General features: G+C 34.6%; 2 protein-coding genes and 1 long non-coding RNA gene across 3 annotated transcripts in view; all 3 read right to left on the bottom strand.

Annotated features, from left to right (window-relative positions):
* Nucleotides 1-1216: 1216 nt before the first annotated feature.
* On the bottom strand, nucleotides 1217-4883 carry LOC149798357 (uncharacterized). The gene is made up of 4 exons (XM_089963497.1): nucleotides 3396-4883; nucleotides 2651-2877; nucleotides 2251-2428; nucleotides 1217-1786 (listed from the first exon to the last, which is right to left on the bottom strand). The coding sequence occupies exons 1-4, from the start codon at nucleotides 4876-4878 to the stop codon at nucleotides 1551-1553; spliced, it is 2124 nt and encodes a 707-aa protein (XP_089819623.1). The 5' UTR covers nucleotides 4879-4883; the 3' UTR covers nucleotides 1217-1550.
* A 61-nt stretch (nucleotides 4884-4944) lies between these two features.
* LOC149798356 (uncharacterized) lies at nucleotides 4945-7416 on the bottom strand. Its single transcript, XM_089963499.1, has 3 exons — nucleotides 6694-7416; nucleotides 5938-6133; nucleotides 4945-5401 (listed from the first exon to the last, which is right to left on the bottom strand). The coding sequence occupies exons 1-3, from the start codon at nucleotides 7169-7171 to the stop codon at nucleotides 4990-4992; spliced, it is 1086 nt and encodes a 361-aa protein (XP_089819625.1). The 5' UTR covers nucleotides 7172-7416; the 3' UTR covers nucleotides 4945-4989.
* Nucleotides 7417-11478: 4062 nt separating this feature from the next.
* The window catches only part of LOC149798351 (uncharacterized), a 99475-nt gene continuing 88675 nt past the window's right edge, over nucleotides 11479-22278 (bottom strand). The window contains exons 2-3 of the long non-coding RNA XR_016421643.1: nucleotides 13944-14059; nucleotides 11479-11589 (exon numbers count right to left, since the gene is read on the bottom strand). This is a non-coding gene — a long non-coding RNA (uncharacterized LOC149798351). The remainder of the gene's footprint in view (nucleotides 11590-13943; nucleotides 14060-22278) is intronic.

The following is a 22278-nucleotide window of genomic DNA, read 5'->3' as shown; positions in this document are numbered from 1 at the left end:
TATGTTTTTTATGTTATGTTTGTTTTATGGTGACCTTTTGCATAAGTGAGGGCCCCAGAATAATACTTTATTTTTCTAAAAGCTGCATCTGATAGGCAAGAGAGCCCACCCAACCCAATGTACCTTCTGTCATTGGGGTGACCACAGAGGAGTTCATATGGCTTGTGACCAGGAGCTAAAGACACCGGCAATCATCAGTTAAATGGTTCATGTGTTTAGCAGGCACCAAACAAAAATAGAAAAAGGGAATTGCAAGTCCCTGGGACCATGCCTGCTTAAGGACATAAATCAGTTTCATAGAATTTACATGGGTGCTTTTAAGATTAAATTAAAACACACATTATATATATATATATATATATATATATATATATATATATATATATATATATATATAAGAATGGTGGTAGAAGAATTTGTGGCATATGAAGTCAGAAAAATCATAGCTTTGGACCAGACAGAAGATGACAAGTTGGCCAAGACCTGATTCATTACAATGCCACCACTGGCAAGACTTGTCAGTGCAACTTACCTTCAATATGGACAGTGACTGTACTGAGTCAAAGTCTTAACTGTGTTTATGTACAGTCTTAATCCAAACTGTTACTCGTGTAACACATATTGATGAGAATAATTTGTGACAATTCCTTCAAGACCTTATTGTTGTATTCAGTTTTTAATATTGGTGGAATTTTTTATTCAAATTAATATTCACTGGAATTACAAAGTGCTCAATAATATTCTTGGACTAAGACATTTGGAATCACAGGGATTTCAGACAAGGACATTTTGGATTATATTAGGCCGCAATTAAAAATATCTTTGTTTCCCCTTACCCTACCCAACAATTTGAAGTTGGGTAGGTAGGTAGGCTAATAATTTTTTTTTCTCATGAAATTCATGACACTATAAACTGACACATAGGAAACAGAAAAACGATAAATTCAACTTTAATAATAATACTGAAATACAGTAACTCATGAACTGAAATACAGTAACTTGTGAACAAGTTTAAAATGTTTTACAGACTAGATTAGTTTTTGATAAGGGCTATTCCAATAAAAATACTCCCTGCAGGCATTGGCCAGGGTACCAATTTAACAGATTTACTCAAATTTTGAAACATATATTAAATGAGAGTAATTTCAATGAAATATAAAGATACACATGTAAAGGTGCAAGAAGTGTTTTTTTCCGAGTTTTTGAGGAGTGTTGGGTTAAGGTAGATATTTGCTGGAATAACCCTTAGTATTTTTTCTGACTAGGTCAAATGTATAAAAATGTTTTAAAATAATTAATAAAAGTATTTTAAAAGTCTTGAGTATTCTTTCTGACTAGTATCATTGGGTTCAATATATAATGAGACTTAACATATTTGCAAGACCTGTCAAAATGCACAAATATAAAGTTAGACATTGAATAGTGTCTCAAATATGCAGAAACATGTCAATAAAGTAATGTCAGAACACTAAATACATGTAGAAATCTAACTAACAAAAAAGAAACAAACAATGCAAAACATCATTTTAAATGTCACTAAGAGCTGCTGGTTAGTTTTTAACTGGGTTTCGTTTTGGAATGTCCTTTCCAGATGCTAAACATTGCTGGCACACTGGTAGAACAGTACGGAATCTTCCAGTCATTTCCTGGGATTTTTCTGCTCCTATGGCTCCACAATGAGCACAAATATCTGGTCTGCCAATGTTGCTGGCATAGTATGGGAATTCAATGTGTACAGCACAAGACAATTGTAGTCTTACAAACACTTTTCCCTGTAGGATGTCTCCTAAAATATATTAAATAGAACACCAATTATCCAAAATTGAACTTTAATGTCCGAAGGTGACTAGACATGATACACAACAAATAGCATATAGAACCTGAAACTAAATCTGTAAATAATTATCTTTATAAACACAGAGAAACTAGTATAAAAAGATAAATGAGCAACTTGGACTTCACTAAAAATTGGGAGCATGGACCAGGAAACAGGAATACTTGTAAAATAATATTCACATTAAAATTTTAGTGCAATGGCTAGTACTAAGAGAAAATCACAGTTAAAAAAAGCAATATCTGACATGAAAGAGCATTAAAAACTATCTGGGCTCTCTGACAGTGTCAGACATGATTCTAAATCAAGGTAAGAGTCAAACCGCATTCAGTATGTGAAGAGTGTATAGGTATATTTTTGAATAAAGTATTAAGGACTTGGATAAAAGTATAAAATATTAAATCATTAGAACTTACCATCAGGTGTGATAACAGAACCACAAGTATAGTCGTATTTCTCCAAAGTATGTGTCAAAGCTCTCTGGTCTCTTGCTGTTAGTTTCGTCTTAGCGTATATGCATCGTGGTTTTAGACACTCACAGCAGTTAACAGTTTGTCCAACATTCTGTCCCACAAGAATACTGTTTTTACAACCCTGTAAAAAGAAACATAAATATCATCACTTGTGTTTTAAGTGTTGTGTAGTGACATGCCCTCTATTTTGTAACTTATTATGTTACAAGGGGTTCTATTAAAGTTGCAGTTTCTTAAATAACTTTTTTATATACATGTGTTGTTATTATTGCACAATTTATAACTGTTAAATCAATACTTTATAAAACTTCTATATTTTAATAAGATTTATGAACATCCTTACCTGTTGTTCTTGTGCCACAGCAGCTACAGTTTGCTTTAAACTAGACGGCCTGTCCTTATCTGTAGTTTCTTTACCAAGCAGTTCATCAAATGGCTTGTAATGCTGTCCAGTTATGTCTAATATGGGGTCTGGTAACCACGCCCATTCCCTCTCTGGAGTAGGACAGCAACCCTCATCATGACATCTTCTGATCTGAAAGGAGTAATGGCGTTCACGGCAGTGATCAGCTGTAATAAAATACCAAGAGACATGAAAATCTTTTATTTAATAGAAAGGGCTGACATGCAGGGACATTTAACACATCACTTTTGAAAATGAGCCAATAAGTTTAAACTAAGGACTAAATTATGTTTGAGTTATGTTTCATATGAAGAAAAAATGAGAAAATGCACAATGAACGGGTTCCTGGCATAATGTTTAAGAGTAGTGCCCTGGGCCATTAAATTAATATTTCAAAATAATTCCTGTCGACTTACAAAGACAATTTGTATGCAATGTTATTCTATTTTTAAAATTTGTGTATATCTGTAAATAAATCATGATTTATCTGTCAATGTTGAGTTTTTATAATGTAGAAGTCTAACAAATCGGGAGAGCTGCATGTCCACTTTCAGTTTGGAATTATAAAATGCTCTGACACTCACCCTTGAAATTACGGACAGACTGACAAGATATTGCAACTTCAACCCTGGCACTTTCTGAGTGTCACAAGCAATAAAAATGTTCTGTAGATCTCTGTACTTACCAATAAATTTTTTCAGCTGTGTTGCATGGCTAAGTTGCTGCTGCTGATACTTTCCAACTTTGATGGCAGGGTCTATAAGGGTCACTTCAGCTTCAGCCATTTCAACATCAGCATCCTCTGCTGCTTTAAATACTTTGAAAGACTTTTCCTTAAGTTGGACTCTCTCTGTTCTTGAGGACAGGGTTTTGATCATAGGTTGAACTGACTGTAGCCATTCTGTTTTAATTTGATTGTTTTTTCCAGCTTTTGTTCTGATTTCATTCATACTTCCGCATGTTTTCAGAATTGTTTCTACATCAGATGAGGCAAGCTCTCGTGCAAGTGCAGTGTTTTGGAAGGCAATGTTGAGAAGTGACATAATCCGCTCAGCCGGATTAGTCCAAGAGTGACCTGGTGCAGTTCTGCAGGCAACTAAGAATTCTAACCGGAGTCTTCTGAATAAAACAATCAATGACAACTTTACTGCTCCATATGTGACCCGATGGTCAGGACCACCATCTGTGTACATAAATAAAGCTGGTTTGTTCTCATTTTTAGCTTTCAGAATAGTTTCAAGCTCTACTATGTGACGGAAGGGGGTGCTTGCCTGGAAGATACTATCTTTGAATGTAACCGAGACTTGTCCCCTGTAGAATGTTTCTGTTGCATCACCTGGAATATCTACATCAAGTACGACAGAAGGAGTAACTGAGCCTTTGCTCTGCACATCATGATCAAGACAGGAAAGTACTGAATTCATCGGAACTATGGATTTCTTCCCTCTTACCCCTGTTGAGGTGAAGAGATCAGGTTCTCCAAAGTCCAGCTTAGACTTGTCGTCCATACACACAAAATTACTAATGTCTCTAAATTGTGTTGCATATGCTCTACAATATTTAAAAAGAGCTGAACAGTAGTGATCATCTTGGTGTTGTGCACGAAGTTGCCTGGTCTGTACTTTCAATCTAATAGGTACTCTACCTTTGTATAACTTGGCTACATTTTGATGTGCATTTTTTGGAACAAATGCTAGTAGGACTGATGACTCACTGGGAATATTGGTTCCTTCTGGTACTTTACTTTTCACCTGCTCTATCATATCCCTAACAGACAAAAAACGTGAAATATGCTCTGTATTGTGTCTCCTCTCATCTGCAGCAACCATGTCCTGAATCTCCTTTTCAAGGGTCTGAAAAAATACATCGAAAGTGTCATTAGGTCTACCCTTATTTAAGTGACGTAAATCTACCACAAGATCATGATCAATCCCCAAAACAGAAAGACGTACTCGGTTATCTATTTCCTTATTTTGATCTGCTGAAGCATCATTTGTAAAGGTTGTGTAGATAGACCGCAAAATGTGTGGAGGTATAATGGTTCCAGCAATATTTCCGTAAGCATTGAAGAACTCCTGTCTCATTTGTCTTGTGTGATATTCAGGCAGTTTACTGCGTAAGCTGTGCAAAACTTGGTTGTCTCTCATAAACATTTCCGACGAAGACATCCCATCTTCAGGAATTCTCCAGATAAAAGAAATCGCCCCAATCCCTCCACCAGGGTCGTACCTTAACATATGTACTGGTATGGTCAGACAAAGTTTCTCAAAATATCTAAATCATTGTTCTGGCCCTTTAAATGGTTCATTTAAATGCAAATCTTCATCAAAGAAGAGAGGTTGAAACATTGCCATCTGAGATACCTGACCATCCAATCGACTGTAACATGGTAGGATTTCATCTTGTCTAGGACGATGTGCAATGGAGAGATTGGAATCAATCTGACGAACTGGATTCATTTGTAATTGTCGTGATATCTGTTTTTCATTTGCTTTTTCTAAATAATCTGCATAAGACTGTAAACATCCAGTTAAGGTTTCAATGTCACCTCTTATGGTCCAATGCTGTGTAAAAGGTCTTGAGATTAGCCTGAATAAACACTGGACTTGTAACTTCAGATCTTTTGCAGTAAGCTGTGGACGTTTTTGCTTCTTTCTTTTATAATCATTAGCACCATCAAACTTTAAAAACCTGTAAAAAAGGTAAGTTACAACAAAATTACTGAACAAGGATAATCAATCTCTGACAAATGTCACGGAAAAGTAAAGTAAGCAAAATGGAGGTTACTACATGTACATAATGGAGAAATTGACAACCGCAATGGTCCTGACTTTGTACAGGCTTAAATGAAACCGTGGAAGGTTGAACCAGATTTTATGGTGCTATAAAACCACCCTCTTCCATCGCAATATTAGAGTTGGGTAGCAACACAAAAGAAATAAAAAAATCAAGTGTTCAACCAATTTTTTAAATCTTATGACATTGAACCTTTATTTTAATCAGCTTACCAAATATTAAAAAGTCTATGTCATATTTTCCTTTAACGTGAGATAGTATTGCTTGCTCAGTTTTATCATTGAAAATCAAAAAAAAAAAAACTATGGACATTAAGACACTTACTATATTAAATTTCTCTAGAATTATGTGTTGCAGGAATGTTTGTAATAAATATACATTGAATAAAGATTAATCTTTTACTTCAATTTAATATTATCAAAGATAAACACCTCTCCGGGATGTGCTTGATTCTTGTCAGGTGGGCCGCTCTCTCTTCTATTGTGGACATGTTGCCACTTATGTACCACAAAGCATTTACTAGCACCAGGACTTGTTCAGATATACTCTGGTGGGACATGCTTCCAGGAAATTTGTCTCCACATTCTATCATATCTTTGACTATGCCGTTAAACAACTCATCTTTAGCTGAAAAAATGGAATAAAAAAAAACTTTCACTGAGATGGAATGGCCAGCTTTACTGATAGATAATATTAAATGATATGAGATGTGGAATAAGTGTACATGGCACACAAAAAACAGACAGCAGTCTTCAATGTGACACCAGTTACTGTTGGCTGTCTTGCAATCGTGCCCCATGGCAGATAAAATTCAAAACCTTGAATCTAATATCAACAAACGGATTTCATAATTAATAGACTTTAACACTGCCATATTCATTATGCACTGCAGGTATCAAAATAATGTTTTAATCATGTTTATGTATGTCTTTAATGTTTTTATTGTCTGCTTTTGTTTTGTATGTTATATATGCATAGTTTTTGCTATATTGTGTATGCTCTGTGTTTATTGTCGGTCAAAGCTTAAACATTTGTACTTGACAAACAGACTTTAAATATATTATTAGGAAGGCAGTAAAAATTCTAGAAAGATTGCAGTTGTCAGAGGGTGCATGAATTCATTTCTAATAACTGTCAGACAGATGTTTGAAAATAACATTATTTCATATCAAAAAAATTGTTTATACCAGTGAAACGCTCAGCATTTGTGTCCTTAAGTTGTGGTAGCTTTGTTGCCACGGAAGTAGACATTAAAACAGAAAAGGCAGTCCGTGCAGGTGGTGCTTGTTGATTTTCTGTACTAGTAGTAGTTGAGGAAACATCATCCAACCCAACACTTTCATCACGGGTCACCGTAAATGTAACATATTTCAGTCGCTGATTAAACTCTTTCACCACATGCAGACCTTCGTGAAGGTCTGGATGAAAAGTCATCGTTCCATCCAGTTTGTCTGATAAACTGACGTTCAGTACATCTGCTTTATGAGGGCGAAAGTCTGTATCATTGGTAATGTCGTGATATACATCATCCCATGTACACTCCGTTGAGTATTCTAGTATTCTGTTGTTACAAATTTTTTTGTTTGATTTCCCGCATTTCGCGATTACGCTTACACATATAATGAAATCTTCTTCGTATTTTCTTTTGCCGGCCATGCCGGTCATGATGCTTTTCCTATCTAATTTAAACACCTTGCAACAAACGTTTTTCGCGCGCTAGTGACATCGATTTTGTTGACTGCATGAAAATATGGATCGCACAACGAAACGAAACGAAAAAACGAACTTTTGAACAAAACGAAAAAAAAAAAAAAAATACTATCGCAAATTTTTCAAAAATTTTTTTTCAGTCGGCGGATTTTAAGAGGGTCGGTCGGGTAAGGGGAAACAAACTTAATTTTAATTTTGGCCTTATTGTGATACATCAAAAGACTGTTAGCACATTGCCACACTCTAAGCCATTGACACAATAGCACGTTTGAGACTACGAGTGCATCAACACATTCAATACTGACTGGAACTTCTCTGAAAACCACTGGAATTCAACTGGAACTTCATACATTCGAACTTGTGATAGAACTTTTAAGACCATTTGGAATTTAATTCACAATACTGTAAATTCTCTTTAAATTTTCTCTTTGCATTCGAGGGAAATAAATTATTTGTTGAATTTTGCAAAACTTGACGCGTTTTGCTCTTTTTCGTTGTTTAGTTTAAAACCAAAGAGTCATAACAATATTTCCATTAAACATGTATCTTAATTTCATTAAGTTGTGAAGATAGATAAATGAGTAGCTTTTTGTGCATAGAGTACTATTATTTGCAATCATACATGTATATAGTAAGAGACTGATAAGTGCCTATGTTTCTGACCAATCACCCAGAGCAAAATGCCAGTAGGTAGTCATCTAACCTGGCCTGGTGTTGAACTGAGTTAACATTTGCCTCTCTAATGGATGGACACTGTCAACAGGGCTGGGAATGACATTTGCTTCTCTAATGGACACCTCAAGAGGGCTAGGAAAACCTTACCTGGTGTTAATTGAAATGGTGCATGGCCCATGTAATGTCTGCTAGATTGACATTTGCCCTATGATGGACACTCTCAATAAAAATTGGGTAACCAAGCCTAGTGTTTATTTGAGTCGTCAGTTGGCCACTGTAATGTCAACCTTACATTGCCCTATGATACTTTATCTATATTTTATATTTTTTATAGTACACATGTAAGTTTATCTGGTGTTGCCACAAATTATTGTAGAGTTTAAAAAAAAAAAATAAAACACCAGACTCATTTGGTAGGGGTATGTGATTTGGATTTTAACATAGCTTTAACAATATTACAGTCATATTGCTACGATGTCTACTGTGTAGCAGTTTATAGCGATGTTTAGTACTGGGGCATCATACCTCAAATATGTAGCATAATGTCCCACCCAGTCACATTATCCTGACACCAGGCCGACCAGTCCTAACACTAAAATCTTAATGCTCAACACCTAGCGAGGCAGCTGTTGGTACCAATTTTTCTTATAAGTCTTTGGTACGACTTGGCCAGGGTTAGAACAAACGAACTCCCGCATCCGAGGTGGATGCTCTAACCACTCAGCCAACGGAGCGGTAAATTCTCTTGGTATAAACTTTCAGTTGTCTTCAACTAGATATTTATTGCTTTTATATTTATGATATATCTGTATGTATCATAGTGGTATATTTTATGTTTGGAAATGCAAAGGAAAATGTATGTGGTCCTTTCTTCTACAATCAAATCAGTGCATTGAAATGAATTGTTGGGAGGGGAGACAATACTCTGCCAGTCCCAAAATGCACAGTTGTAAAGACTTATTGTACAAACTTAAATGAGAAGCTAATTAAAAAGCAATCTGGCATAGCTTTTTTTTGTATATTAGTATTGGTTGTTGTTTAAATAAATTTATTTTAAGTTCTTGTTCTTTTCTCACACATACATGATGCATGATGAGAATTCTTTAAAAAAATAAAAAAAAACTGAACCCCTTGCTGGCTAGCAGATTCACAATGGTCAAGAAAATGCTATTTTTAGCTGGGTAGTGGCATATTTAAATCTGAATTCATGAGGAAACATACAAACATGAATGTGAGTGGGTAGCAGATGAGATCTCAGCACTGGTCTCTGAATATCATCTCTCACCAAATCTGTTAGTTTGCAGAAAGTGATATCTTGATATAAAATTTTGGTCATACAAAATACTGAGGGCCTGTGCTCTGTCCCCAAACAAGCTGGCATCACAAACTTCAGCCGAGATTTTGATTTCTTTCCTTGCACAAAACTTAAGCCAGTTAGGTACCTGTTACGTGATCATTTACATTAACCAGGGTCATGCTACCAGGCAATGTGGGAGACCAAGTGGCCTAAAAATCTTAAACTTCGCCTTCTTCTGTTATGAAAGCAAAAACAACATCGCCCTGTGATTTTTAAGAGGGATGCTGAATGATCGTCCTTTTTTTAGATACTCCCCCGTCTTTGCCAGGTTAGTTCCAGTGTTGTCATAACTCAAGGCAAAATGTAGGCTTCAAGCCATCAAATAGGTGGTGTTGATATCCAATTTGACCATTAACTCTTTACCTTCTGCAAGTACCTGCTGCCCTGGTTACTAAGCCTGATAAGCTGCCTGCCTTCTAGCAGCAGTTTGTAGGCTGAACCCCAGAGCATCATAACAGCTGCCTGAGTGAGAACTTCTTGAGTTATTTACATGCCGTCTACATTTTCTGTATCAATTTTGTCCCATGCAAACAATGTAATTTAATGAAAAATAAAATTTTAAACACTTACCAATGTTTTCTGCCACTCATTTCCACCAACAAGTACATACAATCCACAGAAATCAATGTTTATATTCACATATTTATAATAAAAAAATTAGATCTCAATATTTCTGTGTTTAAAATGTATATTAGATTACTTTTCTCACCACTATCTTGCACACCAATGTGTCCACTATTTTATTGCAGATTTGGTAATTTTTTATGATACTGCCTAAAGCACATTAAAAAAAATCTATCTCCCTTGCATTTTCTTCTAAAATAAATGATGGCCCTGAAACTGCTGTAAAGTCATCCACATTTACTGGTCTCGCGTGTTCCAACCTGATCTGTCTCACGTCTCATCCTCGGATTCAGATAAATGTGAGATGTCATATGTCGAAACAGGACTTATACTAATGTCCAATCCTTCATCTTGAATCTGGTTAAAATCAATATCATCACTTTCAAATCCTTCAAAACTTCCATCAGAATTGTCGTCGGAATACACGATTATTGACATTTTGTTTTACTGTCACCATTGACCTCATTTTCAATAGAATTTCCCGCTTATATGCTGTAAAACTACTAACAGAATACGTTTATCATTATATGTAAGGACTATTTTCATTGGCTAAATATTATTAAAGAAAACGGATGTTTGTAATTTCATCCAATACAAAGCCTTAATATGAAACGTGTATATGCGTATCTGGGGTTTCCAAACCCTTGGCCGGAAACGCATGTATGAGCCAGCTGGGACAGAGAGAGTATTAATAGCAGCTTGTATATGCGTCTCTGGGGTTACAAGGCTATTTTTATGGTTGCATATATGCGTTAGCAGGAGGTAAAGAGTTAACCCTTTCCCCAAATTAGCAACTATCACTAACCGATTTTGCAAGTTATATTTTGATGATATAAACATACTAAACTGTGTTTCAAAACTTAAACTTATGTAACTAGCAATTTGTGTTTTAAGAATAGAATCAGTAACATGAATATTTTAACTGCTGCATGTACATTATTTTCTTCATATAAATCAGTTTGGAACTGTAACTGAACCTGTCATGAGAATATAATGGTGTACACCACTGTGTCTGGGAAGAACCATTTTATTACACTGTCTCTTTTTTGTAAACCACTGGGTCAAGATATTTAGGAAAATGTAAAATTCATAGAAAACGGAGTCAAAATATTATGTTACTGAAGATGCAGCTTCAAAATGCAATTATGTAGGTCAGAAACATACGGGAACACGCTATATACTGGAATTCGAGAGACACTGTATGGTCAAGGTTGTATTCTGAGTTCACTCATGTTTGTGAAAATATGAAGAAAAGAAAAACAGCAAAACAAATACTATTTAACTAATGCATAATGTTACTACATGTATGTAGATTAATAATAAAACCTTTCATTTCTAATCCTATCAATACACTATTGTAATGAAGCTATAAAGTGAGTGGTTACATTAAGAAAACTACTCTTTCCAAAAACAGATTCACTGCATGTTGGCTGTGTCGATTCAGTTGAAAAGAGTTTAGTTCATTCATATAGTGACTTTAATTCTTCAGTGTGTTTATGAAAAGTTTTGGTAATGTCCCAAGCCAAAATGCATACTTATGACAAGCTTGCAGCAAGCTTACGACACACTAGTAAGGGTGCTCGCACAAGCTTGCAAAGAAATTTTTTCAAGTCTGCAAGCTTGCAAAATCTAAAATTCTTGTTGTAACCTTGCGCAAGCTTGCAATAGTCAGCCATGAAAGTTGAAAGTCGGCGGCTCTGCATGAGATCGGTACTTCCTGAAATGTGGAATATATATTGTGACAAGATAATGTTCAGTATAAAAAACTACACTGTCAAATTAAAAGATGTTAATGCATCTGATAATGCACTTGACTTAAATAACATACATTTTCAGTGTTGCAAAAATGCTAACAACTGGAATTACTTGTACTTAGCTGCTACATAAATAAAATATATTATTCCAACATTTCTCTACGTTTAAATGAACTATGAACATTATTAATATATTTCAAAATAAACAATTATTTCTTGACCTAGGCAAAATATAAAATGTTTTTTCTGTTGTAATTTTTAAATTTTAAAAAATAGTACATATGTTAGAGAAATAATTGAGGATTTTTTTTGTTGCATAAAGGAAATTCTTTAAGTAAATGTACAATCATTTAGTTATGCAGTCATTTTGTCAGCGAATGGATAATTGGATAAAGAATTCCATTTAGTAAAATCCTTTAAAATAGATAGTAATTGACGACTGCAAAGTTATTTACAGACAAACTTATTACAGCAAGATACTTGATGTCAGGTACTTGTAAATGCTATTACTGACAAGGTGTGCACCATCAAATATAGTCTCTGTAAATCTTGTAATATTAACTTCTGCCATTACGTTTTTGAAACAATTGTAGAAATTATTGTTTGTTTCAATGACAATCTGCTGCCAGGAGAGAAAAAAAAAATAATTGTCAGTTATTTACATACCAAATAATTTTTAAAAACATACACAATTTTTGTTTTCTTTGAGAAAGAGATCGAGATCCATCCAATTCTGCTAACATTCTAATTAGAACTGAGCTTTGTAAAATCAAATAATAAAAGCATGCATGATGAAATATGGTTTTCCACGACACAGACTTAATTTGGTATTGAGGCATAAAGGCAGTTACTTCTACCTTTTTACAGTCAGGAGACTGGTTTACAAACTCTAAATATATACACAACATATTTGAGTCACAAGAACACAAAAAAACACGTAGCCTCGTGTTCAAAATCAGATGAAATTTTCAAGGCTGAACCATCACAATTTAGCTCATTAATTTGGAAAATTTCATTACCCATAGAACCAATACATCAGCAGTAACCAATCCAATAACCCAAGAGATAATTTGAAATCACGGAGTTATCATGTTGGTGAGTAAAACTCAAAGAGTGTATTTTGTCAGTTTTTGGGACTGCAGATTGGCAGTAGTGTACTGTTTCACTTTTACGATTTAAATATGTCAAAAGATGACTTTGTAATGTTGCTTCACCCAATAGTTGAGATTACAACTCTGCAGATAATTATTTATTGCTGCACTTGCCAAACTGCAGCAATCGATGCAATACTGTCAGTTATCGACAACAGGTTCACAAGATTATAAAATTACATGGACGCTTGTTAATCTCATTTTTGTTATTCTCAGGGTCTCTTTTTCCTCTCACATATCAAATTCAACAATTGTTCAGATGTTGTTACATTTAATTCTTTTCATTTTCAAAGAATATGGCACTTATTTTATTTCAAAACATCTTTAAGGTACCTAATGTTTCATTGAATTTCCTGTGTTTAAAGCTCCGAAGTACCATTCGTTTGACACGTGTCATAGCCCTTAAAAATGGATGGTAAAACTAAAATTTAGTAGCTCATTAGAGGATAATCATGAATAATGCTTAGTGATTTTTCCTAGAATTGTTGAGTGATTTTAAAATGTTTGACTAAAAATGAAATACTTTTGCCAAAGAGGTAAATAGGTTTTTTTTGCCTGGTTACATAGTACAGGTTGCTGTAATCCATTTCAATGGATGATACCTGAAGCTCGTCAGAAGCAGAGAATGATGCAGAATTTTGATTTTGTTTAAAAGAAGTTGTTCAGAGTAATTCAAAATGCAAACATTCTTCTTTATCACCTAATAGTTTCTAATTTTGACAGATGAGAGAGGGAACCTAGCCTTCTGACACCATCCTTCCCCAAATGGAAGTAAATTAGTAAAGTGTTTCCAAAGCCATACAGAACAAAAGTACCAAGTTTCATCCCACAGATCCTATTCATATGCTCTTATTTTTATCTGATAAAATATTAAATGATTTGATGAATATATTCTTTTCTTTCATTGTGACAGTAAGATCTTGTGCTAATTAATGTACACCATATATTCAAGTAGTAATATAGCAGTGATCTTTTACTTTATCCTGGAGCAAAAGCACCTGCTCACAAGTATAGCATATTTCTGCTAAATCAAATTCAGCTTCCTGTTTTAATGTTAGTGGTTTCATTGCTACTGTCCTAGTGAGTAACATCATGACGAGATCAATTTTGTTCATAAGGTTCCTAAGCAACCAAACAGAAGGTTCCTTTCCACAATAAATACTTACTGGTTTTGATAAAGATTTATCAACAGCACAAACGATCTTATATGCCGTTCCACAGAATATATGCTCATGTATTTTTCTTGTTGAAGATTTATCAGGGTTATTTGCTGCTCCTTGTACTGGAAAAAAAAAATGGACTCAAAATCTGTGTATACCATAAAAGGCACTTTTATCTTTTGTCTCTAATTTGTAAATTGTAATATTCTTTCATCTTTCCCAGGCATAGATATTTTTTGAACATTTGGGCAATATTTGAGGTGTTGATAAAGTACACGTTAGGATATAGAGCAGTGCAAAAACTTGACACAAACATTTCTTTTCCTTATACTTGTTATACTGTGCTCCGACTAGCCCATTAAATTTTTTATCCACGTGTTCTTTATCAAATGTTTTCCTGTGATGCTAGATCGCTGATATATCTGGGATATATCTTTTGTTTATCATTGACACCAAATACATTAACCCTTAAAGTGCTAGTCAACCTTTCACACTTGACCAGTTAAAACTCTTTCGCATTGATTATAGCAATGGGTTTGGTACATAAATCTCATCTCAGTTCCTACTGGGCTAATGATGTGATATCAACCCCATACTTCAGCAAAAAAATGAGTGTGGGATAGATTTCTAGCTATTCTAAGCAATTTACACCTGGCAGACGAGAACAATCAAGGTGACCCTTTACACAAGATCCACCCATCGATTTTAAAAAAATGAAGCATTTGCTGAGGTTTATTCACCAGTTATGAACCTTAGTTTTGATGATAAATAACAAGTGAAAATTTTAATAAACATTTATTACTGACTCTGCGGGTCTAAACTTACCTCTGCTAATTCATGGAGTGGATATTTACAAAACTTTTACCTTTTCTTTACCTGTGATTTTCACAATTTAAATATAACATTGTCACAGACATTACATGAACATGGTTGAACTACTAAAGAATATATTATTTCTTTGAACATTTCCATTTAATAACAAACAAGAATACAGATGAAATATAATCATAACTTGTCATTTTCCCTGTATTTGCACCTGTACATGCAAGTATATTAAACTTGCACATGTGCCTTGATGCTAATCTTAAAGTTTAGACATCCACCATCATTTTTCATACAGGGTTTGTGCATCTATTGTGTATATTTATTGAAATACATACAATTTAAAAACTGCAGTTTTCTTCTTTTTTCTTTCTTAAACAATTCAGCACCAAGGGATCTTGTACTGCTAAACAATACAACACTTTAAGGGTTAATACCTCCAGATAACAGTAGATTTTTCTGTTTTTCGAATTCTGGAATCTGATATTTAGAAATGGGACAGACAATCCCACTAAAGTTTAGACTGTTAACATAACCAATATATTTTGATACTCGATAAGGATGGGCTCATGCAGGAAATAACGCAGACAATACATCCCACTGGAAACATTTTTTATCGCTGTTCTGAATATTAATATAACATTTAGAGTTTTTTTTATTGTAGTCTGATTGATAAAACCATCTAACAGGATTCAAGAGATATATTTAGCTTAGAAAATCTGACATAGAACTGATCTATTATTTTCAAGCCCTTGTGCAAGGCAAGCTGTGATCTGGCTGTTGTCTGAAACAGAGTTTGTGGAAGAGAAATTTGTAAGTAATTGTTTACTATTGAATCGAGAACTGTTATCAAAGCCATCAAAAGCAGTTGAGATTTTTATAGGCTGATATACTTCTGTCAAGTACAGACTTTTCTTTGCAATATCAGCAAGTTACAACATCCTAAATCTAGTGTTTTATATTTCTTTAATTATGTGTGCTGTAAAAATTGTAATTTAGAGAATCAAAAGAGCTATTATTATAACATGAGCACAATTACGCTTAGTGGATTTATATTGACAGCTAGTGAGCAGGAGATATTCTATGTCCATGAGAAGTTCAACTTTTATGCAGGGAATATATTAGGAGTGGTGGTTAATCTTAAAACGAAGGCTTCGTTTGGGATTTGAACTCCAACTGGTTATAGGATAAAAGGGAAAGGTGCTGATGATACAGAGTATACTGAAATGTTGATCAAGGACTTTATCAATTGTTTTGTGAGGAGATTTGCACAGAAAATTCAGATTATTTTAATAAGCTTACCTGGGTTACAGACTCGCTTTCTAAAGCTGCTGATAATCTTTATAATCAAATATCACAAGACAAATACACAAAGATAACTGTGGATGATGAACTGAAATAGTGTTACGTCAATAAATCCATAGTCTCGAATGGGAATTTCATCAAAATGCAAGAACCTGACTCTCTCATTAGTGGTAAGGTTAATCTGTACTTGTTTCATCATGACGATGAAAGCTATATACATAGCAAAAGCTGAAATTGCAACAATATCTCGACAGGTGGCTGTGTAAAAAATTCATTAGAGCCTCCATTGTGAAATCAGACGATCATGAATGATCTAAAATTTATGAGAACATCCTTATGTTGCGAAATATGAAATTATCGATTTTTGTTGTAAAATCCCAGTGAGTTATTAATAGCGCACAGACATTTAACCCTTTACATCATACAGTATATGGCTTTTTAGACCTCCGATACACATGTAGCTAAGTTACCCAGAGCAGTGTGCATAAACAACTCGGTTACTGATTCGACTCCATACACATAGGCCTGCCTGTTAACTGTTAACCCTTTACTTCATTGAGTGTATGGCTTTTTAACCATCCGATACACATGCAGCCAAGTTACCCAGTGCAGTGTGCTATAAATAGAACACCTGTTACCTATTCGACTCCATACACATTGGCCTGCCTGTTAACTGTTAAGCAATGTAGTGTATGTTAAAGTAATTTTAACCATTTTACATTTCTGGTACACATCTATTATGTATGGAAAAATTTAAGAGTAAAGTCCAATCGTTATAGCTGTGTAATTATTTTTCACAGAAGAATTTTTTATGTGCTTTAAAATCTTGAAAGAACTTGTTCACCATCAAGTCAGTGAGACCGCGTGACCAACCGTAGCTGCCATTTCTCATACTCGAAATTTACAAGTGTTTTGTCAGCGTCTACGTCACTAAGTCATCTGAATTTGATAATTTATAAAAATTAATTGCTACCTACATCAATATCAGACCTTTACCCAAGTTATTGAAGCTTTCATAGTTGTGATTCTAATCATGAAAAGTACTGAAAGAAATCTGCGACCTTCATTTTGGAGTGAAGAATATGACCCAGTTACTTTAAATAGCAGATTTCGACCAGAGCATTAACAGCAAATACGCGATCTGACGTATTGGTCATTCACAGCAATGAATTCGGTATCTAATAAGGGGCTTTCCCCGAAGGTAGTGCTACGAAAACCTGCTAAAAATGGCAGATGTTTACAGCAGATGTCAAAGGGGGCTTCGATGCGAACGGAGTAGAGGCGTCCACTACATAAATAAAGGAACTTTATATAAAGCGGGGGGGGATTAGCATTACCTAATCCCATTTTAATTAAATATGCCAATATTTTAAAAGATTTAAAAGATTAAAATCTGAACCCAACCTACTGTGGGAAGGGATATATATATATACATATATGTAAATTGGTATGGTTTTACTATGAGGAATAGGAGGGAAATGTATCAAAATAATAGATTTTTAAAATTTTTCGAAATACCTAGGAAGTTTAGGCTTGTTAAAGAATTACTAATTAAATATTGCGATGAAAAAGGATGAAAAAGATACATACCAATGGATAAGAGAAGATACAACAAAAAAAGGGTAGGAGTAAAGTAGAACACCAAAATTTAGAAGTAAATTGGGCCTGGGCCTGGAAGCACTGGAACAAATTTAAGAATCACTTAAAATTCAAAGCCTCTGCTTCAAATACATGCACAATGCATGGTTGACAGGAGATGGCAGTGAGACGGCACATGATCAGATCAGTATTGCCATAATGTCCACTGTGTAAGAAAGCCCCTTTCAGTAAATATATTATGACACAATGCGAAAATAAGAAAGGATGAATGACTAAAATTAATAGGGGAAATATGTAAAAAAAGATAAATATTAAGGAAATAACATTTTATTTTTAAATGGGAAATTTGACAAAAACACACTTTATAAAATTACAAATTACATTGTTGGAATAATGAGGGCCTGTGGGCAAATAATAGTGATAGAGAGATAATTATGAAATAACTTTTCAAAAAATTGGAATCCTGAGGACAGGAGGAGCAAAATGGGGAGGGGAATGGGAGGGAGAGCTTCAGTTGGCTACCCACTAGTGGTGTGATACTGTCATTGTGCAGGCCAGAGCATCCAACTCATCCCCCGACCCAGACAAGAGTCCCACCAAACCGTAGGATCCAATTTCAAATTTGAAAATTTCAACTGGTTTTACATCCCAAATTTAATATAAATTAAATAGGAACCCCAATCCAATATAAATTACATAAAATTTAAATTGTAAAATTTTTAATAGTCAGGAAAAATTTGAAAATTATGTATTAAGTTTAACAGAGTTTAAAGTTTTTGAAACTTTAAATTTTGTTTATTAATTTTTTTTTCTTTTCTAAAGTTAAACCTATATAGATAATTTTAAAAATTTACTAACTTATAACAAGGTTTATATAGGAATCCTAACTTACTGTAACTTTCAAATACCATTTGAACTTTCTAAAGAATCCTACGATGCTACACATTGGAAAATTCTAAAATATTATTACGTGAAATCCGAAACTACAGGGAATCTATATGGGGTCACTACAAGGTGATGACATCATGGTGCTATGCCACAGGGCGCTACATGAAGTGGACAGGCCTATGAAAGTATCTTGGAAAAACACCCCATATAGAATATAAACAGACCAAACACAAACACAACAGTACAACCCAACTGACTCCTCTCATTCTCCAACCATACAGCTCCTGCACTGTATGGTTGACCAACCTACAATCTTGTAGTGATTAAACAATTTTTTGAATTTTCTAAAAAAATAGTTTGAATATTCAAAGGAGGCCTAACTCGATTCGGGAGCAATACAAGGAATAAAAAAGTCTGGACCTTGAAGCGAGCGCAGCCTACCTATTTCCTTCTTTAGCACGTATTGAGAGGAACGACATATATTACCACTCGAATAAAACAATCAAATTGTTTTTCTTCATAACTTAATATATCACACCATTCCGATCGCCAAAATTCTAAATTGAAAATAAATTAACAGAAAATACCATAAAATATATTGTAATGGATTTTAAATCCAAAGAAGTGAAATAAGACAACTAGGAAGAAGAAAAATATATATATATATAAAAAAGATTTATACTTGCCATCTCAAACATAATGAAAATATAGCGTACACACAATATAGCACTAATACAAACAGCAAACAGTGAGACTTAGGAGACCTCTAGCAAAGGTCACAAAAATTATAAGGGAAGGGACTTCGAGCAAGGTGTACGCTGCTGTCGGGCATTTCTGCGCACCTAAGGTTTATGTTTCCAATATTGAAGCAAAACGCATACCGAATTCGAGCAATTTATAAAAATAAAATACAGCAATGCTTACCATTTGAAAAGATGCAATTGTCACCAGAATATTCTGTTAAAAATAATATTAATTTTGGACACAGAGGATACCACCCCCTTGTTTTCCTGACTCGCAACATGTCGGCCTATTCTGCGCAGAGCTTTGAAAAGATTAATATTTATCTATCGTGCTATAAAAATGAAATGTATTACTTTGGACTGTCTTTGTCAGCAACTCAGTTGAGTAATTAGGTCAGGTTTATAGTTAGTTTTACAAAATTCAACGTACAAATGCCAATAAATGGCAAGAGATATTAAGCAAACTAAACCGATCTTGTAAAAATGTTAGGAAAGTTCAACATTTTATGAAAAATAAGCTATTACACGGAAGACAAACAATGAATAGGATGTAATGTATTTACAAAGTTTTGTTGATGGGGAAAAATTACTACAGAATTTAGAAACAGACTATACACCGGTTAATTTGTTAAGAATTGATGTTCTAGCGGCAAGTAGGCACGTTTGGTAGCAGACGATTTTGTACGTGTGGGACAACATGCAAAATTGGAAACTTGGATTAAAATACAATTTTGTTTTAAGGTACACATTTCCATCTTTTATATAACGTAGTTATTTATATGATTTTAAAAGATGCACAGTAAATCGAATTTTCTGGGTTACAGGTTCAAGGTCATGGAGTGGGTCTTCACGTTGCCATTTAGAAACCACATTTTTATGTGCATTTCTAGTCTAAATTTGGGATATTTTCATACACTTTATGAATATAACTTTCCTTAATTAAAGAACGATCGTTCTTTCTTGATACAAAATAACACGTGATCCAATGTTTACGGAAATGATGTATCATTGCGCAGAATTACCCGACGCGCAGAATTGGCCGACATGGCGGTATAAAACCAGGCTCAGATGAACAACCCTTTAGCTAACACTAGGGAGAAATAAACATCCCATCAAAAATTCTTTATAAATAGAACATACAATATATCTGAGGGGGAAACACACAAGCATAAAATACTTTTTATATTTTTTTTTTTACATGGGGGTTGCGCGCATCTGTCTGGCCCCCCCCCCCAAAGAATAGTTCTAGTCTATTTTTAGAACATTTTTCCTCTCATTTTGGTGGTGAAATTTATGCATTTTTGGTAAGGATTTAAAGGCAATTGTTTAATCTTGAGAATATGAGCTCAGAGTGTGGTTGTTTGTGTGCAACAGTGCACAGTGAGCAATAGGGCCTTGGTGGTGATCCAGAAGTGAAATTTGTGTTCTGTTTACAGTGCAGCCTCTCAAAAACATGCAGGTCAAGCTTTGATAAGAACTTCACCGAGACATCATCTTTGAATGTATTTTGGATTAGCATGATTTGTATGGTTTGTCACACAGTGGAAAGGTCAGTACTAAGAAACAAATGTAGATAATATATAGTAAAATTGTGTTCTATGTCCAAACGATGACGTTGTTATGGCCACCCTGGTCGGCCAATTCTGCAGTTCAAACAAGTCTGTTACCTTCACCAACAACTGCATTTCCCAGTGCTCAGACAAATGTGTCAGAATCAACACAAGTAGTTCACACAACTGAAACACCAATTTCAGCACCCCTTCCTCCAAGATATGTGTCTGAAATACAATCCAGAGTCCAACACACGACATCACAAGCCAGGAAAGATAGGACTCTAATAATTGGCTCCTCAATTTTGAAAAGTATAATACCAAGGAGACTTTTTAAAACAGATGTACAGACTTTAAGAGGTGCAAAAATCAACAACATCACTGACAGAATAATGAACAGTGACCTAACCAAATACAAGCAAATTATTATTTTAGTAGGTGGTAATGATGCCTGTGAGGGAAGGTCACTAAATCAACTCAAAACAGATTTTGAAAGTTTATTGTATGCTGCTAGATATTGCAGCCCAAATACATGTAAATTAATGATATCGGGACTACCTCCTCGTGTGGACACCAAGGCCAAAGAAATAAATGATCTGATAATTGACTTATGTGAAGATTTCAACCTACAGTACATTCCACAATACAAATCTTTCTTCATTCAGAATCAGGATGTCAACCTTAGTCTCTATCACAGAGACAAAATTCATCTAAGCAGAAAAGGAACCTCTCAGCTACTGAGAAATATTAACATGTATGCCCCTATTTTCAAGTACTTTAATGAAGAGTGTTGTCTCAACTGTGGAGAAACTGGGCACATGACACAGGTATGCCATCATGGCAAACAGATCGAGTGTTTTAGGTGCCATAAATATGGACACAAACAAAGACTTTGTCCATCAATGTATACATATTAGGAAGCTGGCAAAGAGGAGAATGCCAACGCTTCATTTACAAAAAACCTAAATGTACCCAGTGGGACTCTTGACTCTAACTATTCAATGGACACTATTGTAGATGCAAATGTAAATGGATTTTCAGGGTTTGTATGTGACTTTGAAGATGCTAATATATATGAACATTTAAATATAGAAATAGGATGTCAGAATGATAAAAGTAGTATGGAGACAATCTCAGTGAGTACCCCATTGCATGATGACATACATGTAATTGATATGAAACTAAATACAAAAGGTTTTAACATAGGTCACTTAAATGTACAAGGTATAGTGGGAAAGATAGACCAGATTAAGTTAATGTTGTCTTCCATGGAAAATAATATACATGTTTTAGGACTCACTGAAACCAAATTAAATGCTAACCACAATGATGATCTATTTCACTGTCAAGGCTAAAATAAACCATTTCGTAGGGACAGAGAGACGGCCGGGGGGGGTGGGGGGTGGGTGTGTCTTGTTGTATACATTAGGGAAG

This window comes from Sinohyriopsis cumingii, chromosome 6, assembly GCF_028554795.1.
Source record: "Sinohyriopsis cumingii isolate HCF-2022 chromosome 6, ASM2855479v2, whole genome shotgun sequence".
NCBI classification, from domain to species: Eukaryota; Metazoa; Mollusca; class Bivalvia; order Unionida; family Unionidae; genus Sinohyriopsis; species Sinohyriopsis cumingii.
Note: the sequence above shows the minus strand (reverse complement) of the source record. Positions and strands in the feature narration are given on the sequence as shown.